Genomic DNA, 20,130 nt, shown 5'->3' on the forward strand with positions numbered 1-20,130 from the left:
AAAACATTTTTATTTTCTATTTTTTTATGAAGTGATGATCTGTTTTATTTATGTGCATTTCCGGGAAATAAGGTGTTTATATTCCAAGCTGTGATGAAGCCAGTGAGCACAGGTTCAGCTTGAACGGGTGTGGATTTTAGAGGATGCGTTATTTCTTAAAGAGAGTATAAAAACAGAAATGATATTTGGCTGTAACTTTCACTGGGTTGCTCTACAGCACTGTGACATAAATCATAGCGCCACGGATCATTTCAGGTAACCACAGGATAATATGGATGTTATCTCTTTTATAGTCTTTCTGTTTGTTTCAGTGTAGAGGGAGGTGGAGGCACACCTCCAAGATTTCCATCCAGGGAAAGCCAGTGGGAAAATCTATAAAAGTATAGCTTCAAAAAGTCTAAACATGACCTGATATCTGCTCTGCTCGGTATCAGCTTTTATGACTGCAACAGGGCAGAGGCATTGAGTTCCTTTATATCCCTTTACTACAGCGAGGAGACGGTAAGACTCTGAGTTTCTCGATAATTGGTCACCGGGGGAAAGGTTGGGATCAGAAGGCAAACCGCTTGGTCAGCAGCATGGAAGTGGCCTACTGGCAAAGTGACCTGTTGGAATTTAACGCTACAGTGTGAAGCCAGATAGGTAAATTACATCTCCACATGACAGTGTGCGTTTGTGTTGTGATTTCTTCTGCAAATGTAAATCATCTGGATGCCTTTTAAATAGATTTAGTTCAGTTATTGCAATGATTTTCTCCTCCAAACCCTCTCAGGTCGAGGCCAGTTTTAGTGGTGCTGATAGTGGTCAGGATGGTCACCAACAGTTAGTACTGCACTGCAAAAAAAAAAGCCAACTAGTATTTTTTGGCCTGAATGAATGATGAAGCCGTGTCAGGCTGCCATTGTAAATAAGAATTTGTTCTTAATGACCTGCCTGGTTAAATAAAGGTGAATGAAAAAGACAAATTTCTGTTTTTACTTTAGAACAGACAAAGTTATATCATTCATTCATTCATTCATACACACAGCAATTTAATGAATACATACAGAAAACTACTTAGACATATGTGCTTGTCAATGGCAGAAGTATATTTTCTCTCCCTTCTGGGATTTTTTATTCTTAGTATTGTGTTTTAGCACATGCACATGTAAGCCCATGCACTCATGTGGAGCAGGCATGGGGTGATGTGAAAATTTCATGTCACGATTATCCCTGCTAAAGTAATAGCAATTCACTCATTATCTGTGCCAAACTAACATTAGGGATAGAGGAGAGAAAGCCCTGCTCCACTACACTTGTATTTTTTGGCCTAAAACAGTGATTTAAGTTGGTAAAACGTGGAAATATAAATTATTGACATTTAGGGCAATAGTGTAAGTTAGCACAACAAAGGAAGCCAGTTGTCTGCTCAAAAACAAGTTGGTGAGTTGTTGTTACTTATATCTTTAAGTTGGGGTTCACAACAAGGGACAATAGTTCTGCTAACTCTTATTTCTTTGTTGTGAAATGCGGGAAAGCCAACTTTCCGAGTTGCCAATGCACTTGAAGTAAAATGATACGGGAATTGTATTCTGAGTTGTGTTGTGCAGTGTTGTACGTCTTTTGTTGGAGAAGAGAACCTACACATTTTCAACATTTAAACACGGCAGGTTTTTGGTCATTAGCGAAAGCTAGCAGCTAACTGATGCTAGCGGCTAACTGATGCTAGCGGCGCTGCTTGTTACAGCTACAAGAGTAGCCATTAGCGTATCAATGCTAACTCAAAATTGTGGTCGCAACATTAGCTGACATTTCATGGCAGCATTACAATAGTGCCAATTCAGCACATTGCAGAAGTAAGGATTAAAAGTTATTACAATATAAAATTATAAGTTAGTACAATTTACAGTTGAGTTGAGCAAACTCAAAAACAAAACTTAAAATATTTAGTTTAATTGTCCAACTTAAAATTTTATCGAAGTTTGTTGCCTTGAAATTTTGAGTTCACCCAACTTTTCTTTTTTTGCAGTGTGGAAGTCAAATTTTCAGCTACTTAAAACGTGATTATTGCTACTTAACTCTTTATCAGGCGAAGAACCGATAAAGTTGTAACTTCAGCGGATATAAAAAATAAAAATATTTTGAGAAAAAAGCTGCAAATTTACTAGATTAAAGTGGCAGATCTACAATCTGCAACTTTTTTTGCACAGTTTTGCCACTTTAAATCTCTTAAATCTGCCACTTTTTTTCTTGTAGATTTGCCACTTTAATCTAGTAAATTTGCAACTTTTTTCTCGACCCCATTTTGATATCCACTGAAGTTACCAAATATAGTTATTCGTATGTTCAGACAGGTGGTACAGGCTCATAGAAACTAAAAATACGAGTACAGACCTGAAAATTAGCAGAATATATCCCCTGTTAAAAAATCACATGGTAAGCTTGTGAATTTAAATACTTTGTTATTGAATAAACCAGTTGTTTGCAACATTTTTGGCTTGTCGCAGTGTCCTCTGCCTCCTTGTCACACATGGTTTCGTAACGGTTTGAGATATCCAAGATATAAAATCACCCAATATTTCACAGAAAAAGAAATATACAAAAAACTGATACAACTTTGTGAGGCCGAACTTTTTCTTCTTTTATTCCTGCACCATTAATCATCTTATGACTCAGGAAACTTATCTTGTGACCCTTTGGAGGAGGCCGACCCTGAGAAACCACTTAACTAAACTACCGAACTGTAGAACTAAATAATATAAAACTATAATATAAAGTGACACGCTACAACAGTAAAAAGCGACTTTGATGATGGACACATCAGTATTCACCATCTAAAAACACCACATGTAAGAATGACAACATCTTTCTGCAGAACAGGACTTTTGTTAGCAAGAGTTCTGTGCTGTCACTCAAATACAAGTTTTAATATGGGACTTTTACTGGTAAGGGAGTATTGTTTTTATGATAATTTGACACATAAATGTATCATTAAGTATATCTAATCTCATATTGAGCAACCAGAGCTGCTGAAAAGTTTATCCAAAAGTTCAATTGTAGCTCACTTAAGCAGGGGATGTCTTAATTTGTTATCCAAACGTCTCTTAAGACACGTTATTATTCATCTCCTTCAGTGGCTGTATTAATGACCCCTGTTGCTTTCAGCCACTTTAGAATATTTATCATGCACTAGAATTTTCTGCTCTGAGTGATATAGAGAGTAAACTGCCAAAAACAGAGTAAACAGATAAGCGCGTGCTGCTGCTTTAAGCATGCTACACATGGGAATTAGCCGAGAATAAAAAACAAGGCGACAGAATATAGCTAAATGTAATGTCAAGTCGTTTATTAAAATAGGAATAATACAAAGGCTACAAAATTCAGAAATAGATATAAAACAACTCACTAACACAAAATAGCAGCTGTTATATTTAAAAGTTTACAGTATACAAACATATGAACAGAATGAAGTAAAAATTCTTAAGTATGATATTTACAAAAATTACAAAGTGTCATTTACACAATGCACAAGGCTATTTACATAAATTAAATAACAGTTACAACGCCATGAGTGCGCAGCTGACAATTTACAATAATATGATCGACCACATAACAAAGAATTTGTAATATTTGGTTTCACGTGTTTTATATGTCAGTTACCTTAAATCAGACTTTTTTAGTTTAAATTTCTACTTCATAGACTTTTGCCTTGGTGTTAACCTGTGCAAGGCTGTAAGATCATTGTATATGTCCTCAAAGTATAATGGATAAAGGCCACAGTTAAACTTTTATTGCGTACAGTTATGGTCTTCCGAAGGCTAGCAGTCAAAGGCAAAATGACTGAAAGGCTAATGGGAACCCGCACTAATAATAATAATAATAATAAAGGTATACTATGCAGGATTTTCCAGAAAAAAAGGAAAAAAAACAATAGATTTATTCGAAAATAATCCCTTCAATTATCACTTTTGACCAATTAAAGGCATCTGCAAAGACCTTTTTTTCATTTTGCCTTGTTTAGGAAGTCTCCGATTGTCAATCTTTGGGTATGAAGCTATGAAATTAGCTGACACAGCATCAAGAAAACGTAACAAAACAAACAAACAAAAAACACATATATAGCGCGGCGAAACAGCAAGCAGGTTTGCTTGCTCTGGGATAAATAAAGTCATTTGAATTTGAATTGAATTTTCGCTGAGCCAGGGAGGAAAGGCCACGTTTGAATGTTTACAAACAGTAAGCAACAATTCCTGCATAGTATGCCTTTAACATTTGGTCCTTTATTGCTATGTACCATTTTAAACGTGATAATCAAAAGAGTCATCTTAGAGCTGAGAATAGAATACACTGTTTAACTTTTGCATAGAAACCACACAAATATCAGTAAAATACACATTTTTTAATGCTAAATGAGTGGAGAATTTTGGCATCATTTAAGGCATTTAGGCCTGCTGGCATCCTCTGGCTATTTGCATATTTTTGCTTATTCGGAAAAAATGATAAGGCACTCCTTTGCTATCATCTACTCCTTTGGTTCACTTATTTGGCTTTATTTTGGCAATGCTAATAGCAAGAAACTTGATGCATTTTTTTTTTTTTACAGGCTGGTTACACCAAATTGCACCATTTTACAACCCTGGCCCAATTTGGTGCGTATTTGGCAAGCGTAAGGTACATTTCTATGATATAGTCATGACGCATATTTGAGTTTGTGCATGTGCATTTATGTTTGTGTATATATACACAGTAAATGGCATTAACTAGTATCAATTTACTAAATGCACTTTTAACTTTTTAGTGGAGTATACATTATTTAACCTGCAACAGGCCTTCTTGAATTAAGATGTTACACCATATGATTCTGTACTGTAACTTTTCATTTTATGTTTGTGTGGATATTACCTGTGAGTTAAACATGCATCCGGGTTATTCTGGGATCAAAATCACTCTCAGGACAAAGACAAAACAATCTTAATATCACATCAAAATCTGGATTCTTTCCAAATGATGTCTTCTGCTAATTCAAAAAAAATAAATACACCTAACATCTACTTACAAGCTACCAGTCTCTTTAAATATCAAACATAATCAGAGGCACGAAGAAGACAATCTGACATAACTCAGTGAACCAAAAAATATTCCAGATCTATAAGACCTATAATATCTTACAGCACAGCAGAAACACACTCAATAAATCTGCAGTTATGTACAGAAGGAGTCACTTTCCATGAAACAAAAAAAAGTATAAAATATCCTACTGACCACACACAGCCCACCAGGGGCCAAAGTTCCCTCCAAACTGGAGACCAAATAGCCATGTTATATTTGGCATGGCTCTTCTCTCTCTCATGCTACAAATATTAGCATAAGATTTTTGGAGCAGATCGCTCAGTCCTACTTAGACCCTCTCACGGGGAATCTAACAGTTACAGCTAACTGGGGAAAAGGTAGTCCAGCTACTGCACACAATTAGCACTGCATGGTTGCCAAGGCTGCTGCAGTTAGCTTTCCAAGCAGCAATAATGTATTATATATACTTGTCGATCTGAAGCCAAATTTAAACCTTTGCTGGACATAAATGCTTTTCTTTAGGACTTCTAGGGTTTGAAGAACGGTTTAATGACATTTTCATGCTTATAATTTCCTCCCTTTTTGGTATTAGCATAGGTTTTTGTGGGATTATTTAAGAAACCTTAAAGATATTTATAATTTTTGCTGTGATATTTTTAGCTTACCCTCAAATTTATGACCAGATTAGTATATTTGTTGACATTAAGGCACATCACAATTATCCATCCACATCATTTGTGTTGGATGTAATAAGATATGTTTTGCAGTCCAGCTCAACATATTCAAAAAATGAAACAAAATAATAAAAATAACAAGTCCCAGTCACAGGAGAGCGCCTTGTGTGGTTTACCTCCAAACAACTGGGTTCTGTCCATATTCAAGTATATTCCAGGAGATAATACTGAGTCTTTCTCATTGTCTTTCTTTGGATGGCTTCAGAAATTCTGAACATGTCAAAATGCAATAAGTATGCCGTCCATGTGCCCAAGACTTTGGTTGTAAAAATGATATTAAGGCTAACAACCGGGATGTCTTCATTTATAAGTGGAAGAACGGATGACATTCCATTCCTTATTCCAGTCTTCAATCACTAATCTCTGTCATCTCCGTAAAAAAAATGACAAATTCATCCACAAAATCCCAAAATGGCCTCTTTCCGAAAGGTGATTTTCCTCATTTCTCCCCCGTGCTCCGTGCTGGAGAGGTCTTGGAATCCGTTGGCCCGAAGCCGCCCCCTCCTCTCCCAGGCTGCGGTAAAGTCGTGCATTAGGATTTTGATTTTCACACCACAACATTAGTTCCTCTCCAAACTGGGGTAAAGTTTGAACACTTTGTATATCCACTCAGAGTAGAAAGCGACATTAACAAAAAGCGCAGGCTGCGATGAGGCGCATTTTGTCCTTTGGATGCTCACGCCGACGATCACTTTGCGTTCGTGCTCCTGGCAAACCAACGGACCACCATTGTCTTTCTGCAAGAAAAGAGCAGAGGCCGACAGATCAGAGACACAGCACGGTAACAAGGATCCATACTGTACTGTCTAAAATCATTAGAAAGCTTAAAAGGTCAGTTGACACACAAAGAAAGACAATTTTCTATTCATTAAATCATTAATACTTTCTGATTTTCATTTGTGACTTTGGAGCATAGACTGTATAAAAAGAGTGGACATGAAAAATGAAGCCTTAAACCTGCATTCTTTCTAATGGCCAGCAGGGGGCGACTCCACTGGCTCCAAAAAGAAGTTTGGTTGTATTCAAATCTATGAGAAAATGACCCTCGTTCTCACTTTATTCATTACCTCTGGAAACATTTTCTACCCACTTCTGTCCCGTCCAAAATACAGTCACCTCCAGTGAAAAAAGAAGTTTTTGGATCCTTTACTTAAGTAAAATACCACACTACGGAATTACTCCACTACAAGTAAAAGTCCTGCATTCAAAACTTATTTCAGTAAAAGTACAAAAGTACCAGCATCAAAATGTACTTGAAGTATTCAAAGTAAAAGAACTCGTTATGCAGAATAACCACACTCTGATAGTTATATATATATATACTCCAAATATGTTATTGTAGCATTATTATGGCTGCATTTAAGTAAGCAGCATTTTAATGTTGTCAAGATCGGGTTGATTTTAAGGACCTAATATAATTTATATAAATACATAATCATTTGAAATCTATCATGTTTTTCATGTTAAATCTCGACCTGAAAAGTAACTAAAGCTGTCAGCTAAATGTAGTGGAGTAAAAAGTATAATATTTGACTCTAAAATTTAGTAAAGTAGAAGTGTAAAGTAACAGGAAATGGAAATGTTTAAGTAAAGTACCTAAAATAATACTCAAGTACACTACTTGAGTAAATGTACTTCACCTCTGGCTCCAATAAAACAACATTTTAAACTCAAGAACTAAAAATAGTAGTCCACAAACCATTGTGTGATGTCACAGTGGCTATGTCCACTTTTTTTTAAACAGTCTACGCTTTTGAGATATTCCTTATTGAACTTCTACATCTACTGCCATCCCAATGCTTTTGAAAGAAATAAGGGGTCACAATTAGTGACCACATAATCCACAAATTTCCATGTTGACTATTTTTATTAGGGACTATTTCTTCAGAGGAAAGTAGTTCCAACAAAAACGAACTACACTACCGGTCAAAAGTTTTAGAACACACCAACTTTTCCAGAATTTAATTGAAAATGATGCAGTTTAATGTCTCAGTGTACTCTGAAATGAATGCACATTTGCAACATTTAAAATTCTTTATTGAGCATGATAGTGTTTTGAAAGTAAAAAAAAGATTCAAAATCACATTTATGTTGGACTAAAGGACTAAAAAAAGACACAAAATGACAAAAAAAGACACAAAATGACAAAAAAGACACCAAAAGACACAAAATTACTAAAAAAAAGACACAAAATGACCAAAAAAGACACAAAATGACTTACAAAGACATGAAAAGAATTCAAAAATGGACAAAATAGCCCAAGACTCCATAGAGTTAAGTTGTTAACCCATTTCTTGTTCCCTGAAAAAGGCCTACTTGTATAATTCTGAAATGTACATTATTTTTCAGTTTTGGTTAAGCTTACCTTTTTTTATTTACCTCTGGCAGTTCACCACTTACCTTTGGACCCTTTCAAGCTGTTCATTTGACTTGAACTGCTTGAATTACAATAAAAAACTGGAAAAGTTGGTGTGTTCTAAAACTTTTGACCGTTAGTGTATCTGGATGTTGCCGTGTTGTTTGAGTGAAATGATTCTTACATCACAAACGCCTTCTCCTCTCTTGCCACCGGCACATATTCTGCTTTCCCCAGCGTCGCCTTTGATTTGTGAGCACATGTCGTTGTTGACCATGGGCATGGTCAAAGCGTTCAGCGCCTCATCGTATCCTGTGTCTGAACAAAGGGGGAGATACAGAGTCATTGTTAAATGTTACAGACATTGTGCTTGTTTTAAAATAATGATTCACATGCAAAGTGGCATGGCATATGGGTGAAAGAAGGCAGTACTTTTGGTTTCCCCCCATCCGTACATGGTGCAGTTGGTGCCCTCGGGGATGTGACACTCTTTTACTGGAAGATGAATAGTGGAGGCACCTTCGGACACAGGGGCGGGACTAGAAGAAACACAATAATAGTCATAAATAACTGTTAAAATAAAACAGATTATTGTTTATTGTTTATTGTATCCTTTGGATCCCTATTAGTCTTCATAGAGATGAAGACTATTCTTCCTGGGGTCCACATTAAATCAAACAATTATTACACAATTACATCATTACAGCATTTACACAGATAATAACATGAAGTCATTCATCCTAACATGATTATAATGTATATTAACATGATTATAATATAAATTAAGTGTTATGCACACAAAATTAAGTGTTATGCACACAAATAAGAGGCAAATATGGCAAATAAAAGACATACACTTTTTTAGATAATTAACCCTCTATGGTACGCATTATGATGCCAGTTAGGAAAAACATTTGGAGTGTTTTTTGGTATTAAAATAGACTAAATAAAAATAATCTGAAAAAATGTTATAATAATTTTTTTGGGAAGTTTTTGGGGTTTGTTGTCCATCGGCAACATAGTACCATAACGGTGCACAAGTGAAAAAGGATGTTTTTTAAATTAATTTTAACATCAACAGGAAACATTGTACCATTGAACCAACGACCCATTGAAATGAATGTCTTGAACAGTCTAAGTATCAAAAACTAACTAACTATCAAAAATGAAGGATTACTCGCCTATCAGTAGGTATATATTTGTTTCCAGATTGTAAAGGGCCAGAAAAACGACGTTTTGAGTGATTTTTTGTGGTGTTAAATAGCAAAGCTGTTTCCTTTTGGAAAAGTCTGCAAAATAGGGTTTCAATATGGCCTCCTGGAGGTCATGTGACAAATTAAAGCATTGCTATTGGTTCCCTATACTCTTCCCTCTTTTTTAAAGTATCGCATCAGTCAAAAACATGCATTGTAGAAATTTAACAGGCCAAAAATGGGTACGTTGCCTCAGAGCAACAGCGTACCATAGAGGGTTAAAGATTGATTTAGTAAAATCCGTACGATGCAAAATATATAATCATATCACTAGTTACGCCAACATTTGGTTCCTAAATTAGTGGAAACCTAGTGAGTACTTGAGAACTTACTCTTCTAGTTTCAGCATAACTAAGTTGGATCCCTCTGGGCCGCAGATCAGGCGAGAGATGCGTAGTCTCGGGTGGCTTGAGGATTCATTGAGGTGGCGCAGACCAACCTGCACACTGTAATCCTTAAGATCTGGAACACTGATGACATAAGAACAAAGATGTTTAGTAAAAAGTTCAGTAGCATTTCTAACAGGTTTAAGATGTAAAACTTATACAGAAAGTTAGCATTACACACTGGAGGAGTGGCATCTGTAAGAAGAGTGTATTTAGAAGGCAAAATACTATAAATGATGCTATCAAGTTGGATTATCCATTATCATTGGAGCTTGACCCATACTGAAGACTACAAGTTTGGGGGCCTTTGCTGCCCCCAACTCATCACATACAATTGAATGGTCAGGACCCCATTGGCGCTAATTTTTAATGCATAAGGTACACCTGTAGCAGTGTTTTTGGATCTGCATGGCTGCCTAAGGAAGCCAGGTGGCAGTAATAACATGAAAGTCTACGAAGAAAATTGGTCGGGGTGTATTGGTAGATTGAACAAACATCGGACTTTAACCCCAGAAACTGATGTTCATGTTGTGTATAAAACTCTCAAATATTCAAATGTACCTACAGTACAGGCCAAAAGTTTGGACACACACCTTCTCATTCAATGCGTTTTCTTTATTTTCATGACTATTTACATTGTAGATTCTCACTGAAGGCATCAAAACTATGAATGAACACATATGGAATTATGTACTTAACAAAAAAGTGTGAAATAACTGAAAACATGTCTTGTATTTTAGATTCCTCAAAGTAACCACCCTTTGCTTACTAGAATATAAGACATGTTTTCAGTTATTTCACACTTTTTTGATAAGTACATAATTCCACATGTGTTCATTAATAGTTTTGATGAATCTACAATGTAAATAGTCATGAAAAAAAAGGAAACGCATTGAATGAGAAGGTGTGTCCAAACTTTTGGCCTGTACTGTATTTTTTTTTATACCAAACCACAACCTTTTCCTAACCTTAACCAAGCAGTTTTGTTGCATAAAGATAACCAAGAAGTTTTTCCTGTGAATCCTCAGTGTTAACCATGTGCTGAACCCTATCAGACTACCCTGCATGTCACAAACTGACACTAAAGGAGTAAGATAGTTATGCCAAGGGCTCCTGACCAGGCGCCCGTATGTGACGAGTGAGGCATGATAGAAAAATATCTGTAAGAAAAAAAGTAGGGTCTCAAAGCAATTTTTCTAAGACACACCGGGCCTAAAAATATCAGCTAAAAGCCACTGATGGACACCATATGCAATTCATACAGTACTGTACATACTACAGAGATAGGGACATTTACTTCAAAGCCACTACTTCAGATTTAGAGATACTGTATGTATTTAAGTGGCTCTGATAGAGACAACCGCAGAAGTTAAACAGATCTGAAGGCCATAACTCAGGTCAGGCCTGTCTGAGAGTGTGTAACGGTCAGTAAAAAGGAGTTATCCTGCATCTTTATGTTAAAAAAAGAGTATTACCAAGAGGTGAAGCACTGTTGGTCGGTCAAAACCCAATCTTCTCTGATCAACGAGCCTCCGCACACATGAAGCTTCCTAAGAAAATTTAAGAAACAATTAAAACCTTTATGGTAAATATAAATAGACATATTTTGTAAAAACACACATGTAAAACAACTTACTCTCTTTGGATGCTCACAACCCAGCTGCCATCTGTTCCTCGCACTTGGTGTCCTCCAACAATTCTGGTGTTTATATGCACAAAGCATGATATCTTGGGCCCGGTTAGAGCTAAACAAGAAGATTTTCTTTTACTTTGCATGTTAGATGGATGTATTATTTACATTTGAATGACAAAATCTTTCCTAAACTTCAAAGGGCAACCATAAAATATGATTTGTTTAGTCAGGTACATGACAACAGAAGGATCTGATATAAAGAGGAAAAAGGAAAAGGGAAGAGATTCGAGATAAGAAGACGAGGAGGAGGAGGACCAGACTGGCAAAAGCCTGATAAGCCAAAGCGATACTCACTTTTAGGTTGAGGAGTCACTGTCACCGATTCACCTAATAGAAGTAAAGAAAAGAAAAGTAAGAAAAGACCCCACAGCAGCAGGAAATAATTTAGCCCTCTGACCATACACTGACACACAAAGCATGAAACCTCATTGAAAAAGACACCCTTCTTTACTTTACAAAGACTTATCTCTGAATCATTGTTGGAGGCTATAACAGTCAGCAACCGCAGCAAATAAATTTGCTCAAGACCTCAAAAACTTCATGGAAGATATGTTTTACATTATGGAAATTATTGTGTAGCCATTTGAAAGAGGCTCTTCAATTGAAACCAGCCAAAGAGAATGTCGGGTCCAGCCGCTCGAGTGTGTGTTTTCTCTAATAAAAGGATGGCAGCAGGGACCTGCATCTGTTTGATGTTTGAGCATCGTGTGTTCTCTGCCAATTGGACAAAACCACGGCGAACAGATTGCGTAAGCCACCAGCCAGGCTGTATAAAAACACACTTATGACATTTATGTTGAAGTCAACGAAGGCTGCAGAGCAGAAATACTGTGTTATTTCATTGTACTGCGCCCATATACAACCACTGTCTTCTTTTATCAACAAAACGACAAGCAGGGCTCTTTCAGAAGTGCTGTTTGAATAGTCTGAGAGGCTCATGAAATACTTGTTTCTTCTTTTGCACAACGTGGATATAACTTAACGTGATGACATTTTATGAGAGGACGCATTAGCCTCAACAACATTTGGCCATTGTTGTTGTCATTTGCTGTCTGTTTATGAGCATCATGGAATGTTGCAGACAAGTGGTTGTAATTTTTGAGCATGCACACAAGATACACTACACAAGGAATATCCGTCACGAGCAAAGTGATGAAAAAAGCTGTTACATGAATGGACAGTCTCAGTTCTTGGAATGTCCTGAAACCAACAAACCACACCTGCTTTCTGCAGCAATTAGCCAGGTGCCCACAGGTGTGAAAATAAGCATACCTTCACACAATCTGGTCATTATTTTCTCAACATTCCACACATTCCTACTTTTAACTTCTGTTTGTTTTTATATTTACACATACTTGCATAACTTAACCATCTGTATAAGCCACAGTAATGCAGAAATGTGACCAAAAGGATCAAGTTCAAAACATTGCTCACGGAAAAATACCCATAGGCTACTAAATACATAATGAATTTAACTTTCACGACGGGAAAAACACACGTAGCCTGTTCATTGTCACTTGTACCAATACTTACACTTTATCATTAACGCACCTCACCACTTTGACAGCAATTAAGCAATTAGCTCTTACTTTAAAGGCAATCATTTTTGCACAAGTGAACAATGCTTCTGGGTTTGCTCTTGAATTTTTGCAGCAAACTTATTTGCTTTCTTGCTACGAGTGAGATAACTTGTACCACAAATGTGTCTGTGGTATAAATATGAAGCTACAGCCGGTAAGCTGCTTAGCTTAGCATAAAGACTGGAAACAGGTGGAAACAGCTAGCCTGGGTCTGTTCTAAAGTTCAACAATAAACATTGTATAACCCGCACTAAAAAACAACAACACTGTAGTTGTAGTAGTTCGTTACCTTACAATGCATTTTCATCCATAAGTTAGTTACTTTGCTTTTTACATTTAGCTCTGTACATAATGTAAATTGTATAAACTGTTTGCTTCGTACATAGTGTTTTTAGCATTTTAGCATAATTTTAACAGTCCCTTCGGTGCATTTAAATTGTAAGGTTAGTCAGTCAGTTTGCCAAACTACTACTAATACTTTTTTAATACAAATTACTTATCCACCAATGAGGATAAGTCATGCTTGCTTTCTCAAGACTGTAAAGAATTGCCTTAGTGACCTAATTCTAGCTAAGATGTTAGCTAAAATCAAGCTAACGTTAATGCTACACTGAGTGGCTAGCTAATGTTGCTAATGTTTATCTAAGAGTGAAAAGAAGTGAAAAACACTAAATTGCATTTTAAAAAAACTATTGTAGGCTATATATACTAACTTAGGGATAACTTAAGCTAACTTAAGGATGAAAAACACTGTAAGGTGATCGCTAACGTTAAACTTTACATTGTGCAAGGTGAGAAAGTGAATTTTTTTAATTTTGTTTTTTTGTCGTTTGATTTTCCTCCCTTTTATATTCATACTACTAATTCATTCAACATTTATTTTCAATCTTGCACTGACAGGAATGCACTTAATTTTGTACATGTGACAATGACAATAAAGATATTCTGATTCTGAAAATCAAAGTCCATTATGGGTCTGATATAACATAGATCTACTGTTACAGAGATAAGAGACAAGGTTATTTAAGCCACTCACAGTGTTTCAGTTTGCAGTAGTCCCAGGCCAAACGATTATTTGGATTGGTGTAACACCAGGGGCCATGTTTGTCCCGGTCCGGGTTCCGGCAGTAGTTCTTCTCCAGCCCTACATGGGACTCTGTAGAGTGAGAATCCCCACTGTAAAACACACAAATATAGATTTTCATATTGCGTTTGTTATTTTGCACACTGTGTATCAGAGCTAACACTGGGCCACGTCTCATGAAGATTCATTCACACTCTCACGCTCTAAAAACACACGAGCATGTGCATGCATGAAGTCCCACACATACAGTACTGTATACACAGCGTAAGTAACCATGGTATGCCTGGAAAGTCTGACTCTGGCTCTTCTATAGTGCAATGAATCCTCTGCATTTTCTGCACAGAGCCCGTAGAAGGAAACACAGAGTTTTGTGAAGAGTACTCATGGGAGTATGAAAGTATGCACTCTAAGCATTCAGCAGGGCTCAGACCAGCAGGAGCCACATCCTCTATGGAACGATTTAGTTGTGCTCCAGATTTGTAGGAATTCACATTTGATTGTGTCTCTTTTTGCAATGTTCCACTTGGCTCTCACACAATTACATGCAATCTTCTGCAGAATATCACTAAAAAGCAATTACTCGAAAGGAGTTTGGACACACACGCACAAAAAATAAAGCGGCGGGCGACAATTTGTCAGGAGGTGAAGATAATTCCACTTCCCAGGAGAATGTTAAACAAGCTGTAGCTCTCAGCAGTTTTTCCTGGGATGACCCTTGACCTTGAGCAGGGTAGACTCCCTGGCTGCAGTCTATGCGAGAGAGCTGATTGGCTTTGATCTACTTTCCTCAGAAAGCACTTCCTGGGGTCAGGGGTCGGCTCTGGAACATGTCCATCTGTCTGTGCCATTTTGGCTTTTAAAATTCCTGTAAATTAAGTAATTCCAACAGCACGACTTAAGCATGAAGCAACAACCGTGGAGCGGGCAACCTCTCCGTCAGGATGGGTCACTTGGAGAACACCCCAGGGTTTCCTCTCGTCAGTTAGATGAATAATAATTGGACCTGGTATTGACCCCTGAGGAACCCCTGATTTCCTCTCGCTGTTTGTTTTCACTGCTTAGCTTCATTCATATGAAAGGGATTTTCGCAAGGCAATGGGAGTTAAGTCGTCAACAAACACTCATCAACTCAGCTGAAAAGAATGTCAGGCTCTCTAGAAAACATCTCCAGTGTTTCTCAGTGAAGCCTAAGCCTAACTGGGAGTTAAAAGAAGGAGAAAAACAACACATTTAGTATGCAGAATAAATTACTTTGATACCTGTTTATGTGATGTGACCAATCTGCACAGGGAATCCCCGATCGAGTTATGGATAAAGTGCCCCGGTACGACTCTCCGTTGTCTTCATAACACTCTGAGACAGAAAGGAATATTATTATTTCAAACCATCTCGTTAAACATTCCTAGGAGAGCATAGAATTTCTCAGCCCAGCAGTTTCTCAAACACTTTTATGCAATCAGTGAGTGAGCAATCGCCAAAGAACTACATACATAGTTTGGGTGGTGGCTGTCTTTCTCGTTGATGCAAACAAAACATAATCAGGTTCAGATTTTTGGCTTCTCTTTGCGGTTTGGATGAATTTAATGTCAAGGGCCCCTGTGTAACCTGTGGTAGAATTTTTTGAAACCTTACTGTGTCTGTTCTTAAACAGAATCAGAAGAAGGGCTGTAGTCACTGACAAGACTGGCTGCAGTTTAACATGTGTGGCCATCTAATTATAAATGTGAAGCAGAGAAACATGGGAAATGACAGCGAGCACTTATGCCAAAGTCTGGTGTTTTTGTTCTTCCATGAAATGGAATTCATTGGGCAGCCGGCTGCCAAGTGGCCCAGTCTTACGGGAGCAATATAGAAAGTGTCTGTGCAACTCCGCTTTGCAAAAACATGACATGGCTTTTGAAGCATTTGTAGTTCAGTATTTCAATCACATTTTTCAACGAACAACATGGATATTTGCCAGTCCTTTGAAGTTTGGTGCTTAGAAAACACGAATAGTCTTAAAGGAATAGTTAATAGACATTTTGGGAAGTAGAGAGAGTGGATGAGAAAGTTGATACCACTCTCATGTTTATAAGGTAAACCTGTAGATAGAGATAGTTTAACTAGGTATAATGATTAAGAAAGGATAAAAATTGCAGACCAGTGCCTCTAAAATTCTAACACGCCCATTTTAAACACGTGTTTAAAGTAGTGGAATGGGACAACTTGGTTACCTTAAAGCAGTAGTTCTCAACCTTTTTGAGTCGCGACCCCAATTTAATATGCATGTTGTCCACGACCCCCGCTCACTGAACACAATCTCACAGTTCAGATCACACAAAAAAGAAAAAAATGAATGACCAAAAAAAGACACAAAACGACCAAAAAAGACACAAATTGACCACAAAATGACCAACAAAATGACCAAAAAAGACACAAAATGACCAAAAAAGACAGAAAATTACCAAAAAAGACACAAAATGACCAAAAAAAGACACAAAATGACCAAAAAAAGGAAACAAAATTACCAAAAAAGACACAAAATTACCAAAAAGACACAAAATTACCAAAAAAGACACAAAATTACCAAAAAATGACCAAATAAGTAAACAAAATTACCAAAAAAGACACAGACCACAAAATGATCAAAAAAAGACACGAAATGACCAAAAAAAGACACAAAATGACTAAAAAAAGACATTAAATGACCAAAAAGACTGAAACACATGAACACTTTAACACAGTGGAGACAGAGCTGACTTCCAAAATGATTTGGCGACCCCCAGAAATCATCTCGCGACCCCAATTGGGGTCCTGACCCCAAGGTTGAGAATAGCTGCCTTAAAGAACCAAAATGATCCGGTAAAGTTTCAAAACAAGATCATGGTTTGGGTCCTAGCCTGTATAAAGAATGGAATTCATCCATGTCCTTTGGTGAAGCCATATTTTCCCAGACACAGACTCTGCCATCTTGCTCTGGGGACCTCATTTGGAGCCACAGTTGGCGCAATAGTGACAAAGAATGAAGCTGTGGTATCAAGTTCCCGCCCAAATGCCCGCTCAACCAAATCAGAGCACAATGTTAGCTTTCAACCATGACGTTACCCCCCTGTTTTATAGCATCGAACAACAAATTAAAACAAAAGTTATTGTAACCGGCAGCAAGAAAATGAGCACACATATTTCCCAAAATGTCAAACTGTTCCTCGAAAATGTTAATTGTGCAGTAATTTACCTATTTTTTGCTCGGCCTCAGCATCACACCTGGGGATGTGGGTGCAGTTGGCTATCCTCTGGTTGGGGTCTGTGGTGAAGCACCATGGGTAACCTGCACCATCAGGGTTACGGCAGTAGTTCTCTCTGAGGTCTCTATAACACATACACATACTACAATTTAAATGATGAGGCGGTAACACTTTACAATAACCATCATTTATAAATGGTAAACAGAGAGTTTATTAATGTTTAATCATCATTTATAAACCGTATATAGGCCATTTAGAATGGTAAATATATATTTTTATAAATGTTTAACTAACTAAATCATTTATAAATGACAAATAGATGGTATATTAATGTAAGTTTATAGTTACTTTACCATTAACAAACCAATAAATTATAATTAATAGTTTATTAATAGTTTTAGTTCCACTCATTATAACATTTTTAACACCATATTAAGTATGTTAATGATTTTGAAATGTTTCATATACTTTTAAGAAATTGGTTTAAAACATTTAAAGATTAAATATGTATAGCACTTTGTAAATGGTTAATAATTGGTTTATAAACCATCTATAAACATCACTTAGATGGTTATTGTAAAGTGTTACCGATGAGGCTGATGTATTTTTTTACAGCAAAGCTATAATTTTTATGCTTCATGTTGTCGAATGAATAAAATGAACAAATCCCCTCCCTGACACTGCAGAGGGAACTGAGTCCAAGCTGTCAGGGGCCATGACACAAACATAACTCACTTGCATTTGAAGTTCTTAGGAAGAAAGGAGTGGTTATGGGGAAACTGGGAGTCCCAGCGCTGACATGTCACACCCTCTGGAGTGACATTCATTGTGCCTCGGTAATCTGTACCCTTTCCCTGGACACAGGATGTTGTTACATTGACATCTGTGTCCTCACTTGAGTCGGAATCTAGAGAAAAAAAAAGAGAAAGACAGAAATTGTAATTGCAAAAAAGTGTAAGCATGAGAAAGGAGGTTGCTAAAGAGTGTGAGATGTAGAAACTGTAGGCAGGAGGGAGGGAGGGAGGGAGGGACATATTAATCCCCACAAGAATGTGTCATGTTTAACCTAGAGACAGATGATCAAAAACAGTAGCACTCCCCCCTTGTCTCAACTCCGATAGGGAACTTTCTGTGTATTCATAACACCGGTGCCCCACATTCTTGCACGCAGGGACATCCACAACAATATGCAGTTATTATTTTTTAACCTGCTGACGCTTCACAATGTCACAGCTTCCTGTAAGACAAACTTGCAGCACGATCATATTCATAAATACACCTTTGCACTAATTTTAAACACTTAAAATTCTGTTTCGGGTGTATTTGTTTATTGCAGCCCAACCAAAGATATCACATCTAACAGGGTCTGGCCGGGGCAACTTTATCCACCGGAAAACTATTCCAAACATCTTCAGATGGAATTCTGCTTTTCAGCAGTGCCGGGATAGCAGTACATGGGGAGCAAGTTCTCCCCTCTGGATTTCTGTCTGTGTTTCTTTAGCCTTTGACAAATGAGATGGGAGAAGATGGAGGAGGTAAGGGAATGTTTTGAGGCAGAAACGAGAAGGCGGATGGAAAAGAGGGATTCTTTGGCTTGATGTAATGCATGCCAGTGTCTGTGTGCACTGTGTAGTACAGGTCAGTGGTTTTTATCTTTCTGAGGGCAGGCAGTGAGGGATGCACACATCTGGACAAATGCGGATCCTCCGCCCTCGCTGTAAATCTTAACATGTACTGTAAAGTACATGTGTGTATGTGTCTGACAGAGACAAAGAGAGATGCTCCGTGTGTTTGTGGGTGTGCATGTGGGAATATTTCATTGTGCTTTCAAAGAAAAGAAAAAGAATAAATTCTCCAATGGTGTAACCTCTTTTTGGCGTCCATTCTTCTTCTTTTCCCTCCGTCTTTGTTATTACATATAAAGTCAAAAGTTATCTAAACTACAACTCGGTCAGACTCAAGTGATGTTATATTGGTAATCCCTCAACATATATCTCTAAAAATGTGACAAACAGTACCATAACTAACACAATAATGTATTTATTTTAAGAATCAAACCAAGTATTTGTTTATTCTAAAAAATAATGATAGTGAATAGTCTTTATTTTGCTTTTTTCCCTAAATATTTAATTTACAGTGATACAAAACAGAGAAAAGAGGCTGGAACTAGAGACAGTTTGTCTTTATCTATCAGAGAAAATATCTTCAGTTGATCATGTAAACCAAACGCCAACTTCCATGTGTTAAAAGTGAAGCCAGTGCCTTAAACCTGCATTCTTTCAAATGGCCAGCAGGGGGCGACTCCACTGGTTACAGAAATAAGTCTGATTTTATATACGTTTATGGGAAAAATGTTTGATTAATGAGTAAACATTTTTCCAACAGGTTGTTGTTTGTTTCAAGTCTTGTTTCAAGACTTTCTACCTACTCTGAAAAAGAATGCTGATTGTATTGAAATCTATGAGAAAATGACCCTACTTCTCACTTGATTTATTATCTAAGTAAATGTATTTCTGATAAGTTTATGGTCTCAGTTGCTAGTTTCAGGCTTCTTTAATACAGTATAATGTTAATTTTATGTTAAGTGTGGTCCCATTCAGAGTAGAATAGATCAGTAGTTCTCAACCTTTTTGAGTCGTGACCCCCAATTTAACATGCATGTTGTCTGCGACCCCCGCTCACTGAACAGAATCTCACACGCACAGTTCAGATCACCCAAAAAAGACACAAAATGACCAAAAAAAGGAAACAAAATGACCAAAAAAGACACA

At 37.2% G+C, this 20,130-nt stretch overlaps 1 protein-coding gene across 2 annotated transcripts in view; it reads right to left on the minus strand.

Moving 5' to 3' along the window:
- Positions 1-3,310: 3,310 nt before the first annotated feature.
- The window catches only part of hgfa (hepatocyte growth factor a), a 29,529-nt gene continuing 12,709 nt past the window's right edge, over positions 3,311-20,130 (minus strand). The window contains exons 8-18 of one of the 2 annotated variants that reach the window (XM_059326288.1): positions 18,095-18,266; positions 17,350-17,483; positions 15,395-15,488; positions 14,088-14,227; positions 11,766-11,798; positions 11,415-11,523; positions 11,254-11,328; positions 9,725-9,862; positions 8,572-8,678; positions 8,324-8,457; positions 3,311-6,520 (exon numbers count right to left, since the gene is read on the minus strand). In XM_059326288.1, coding sequence (XP_059182271.1) covers positions 6,344-6,520; positions 8,324-8,457; positions 8,572-8,678; positions 9,725-9,862; positions 11,254-11,328; positions 11,415-11,523; positions 11,766-11,798; positions 14,088-14,227; positions 15,395-15,488; positions 17,350-17,483; positions 18,095-18,266 — 1,313 coding nt within the window. In that variant the 3' untranslated portion in view covers positions 3,311-6,343. Of the gene's footprint in view, positions 6,521-8,323; positions 8,458-8,571; positions 8,679-9,724; positions 9,863-11,253; positions 11,329-11,414; positions 11,524-11,765; positions 11,799-14,087; positions 14,228-15,394; positions 15,489-17,349; positions 17,502-18,094; positions 18,267-20,130 lie in introns of both variants that reach the window. The other variant, XM_059326287.1, reaches the window with a different exon arrangement.

Source organism: Centropristis striata, chromosome 22 (assembly GCF_030273125.1).
Source record: "Centropristis striata isolate RG_2023a ecotype Rhode Island chromosome 22, C.striata_1.0, whole genome shotgun sequence".
Classification (NCBI taxonomy): domain Eukaryota; kingdom Metazoa; phylum Chordata; class Actinopteri; order Perciformes; family Serranidae; genus Centropristis; species Centropristis striata.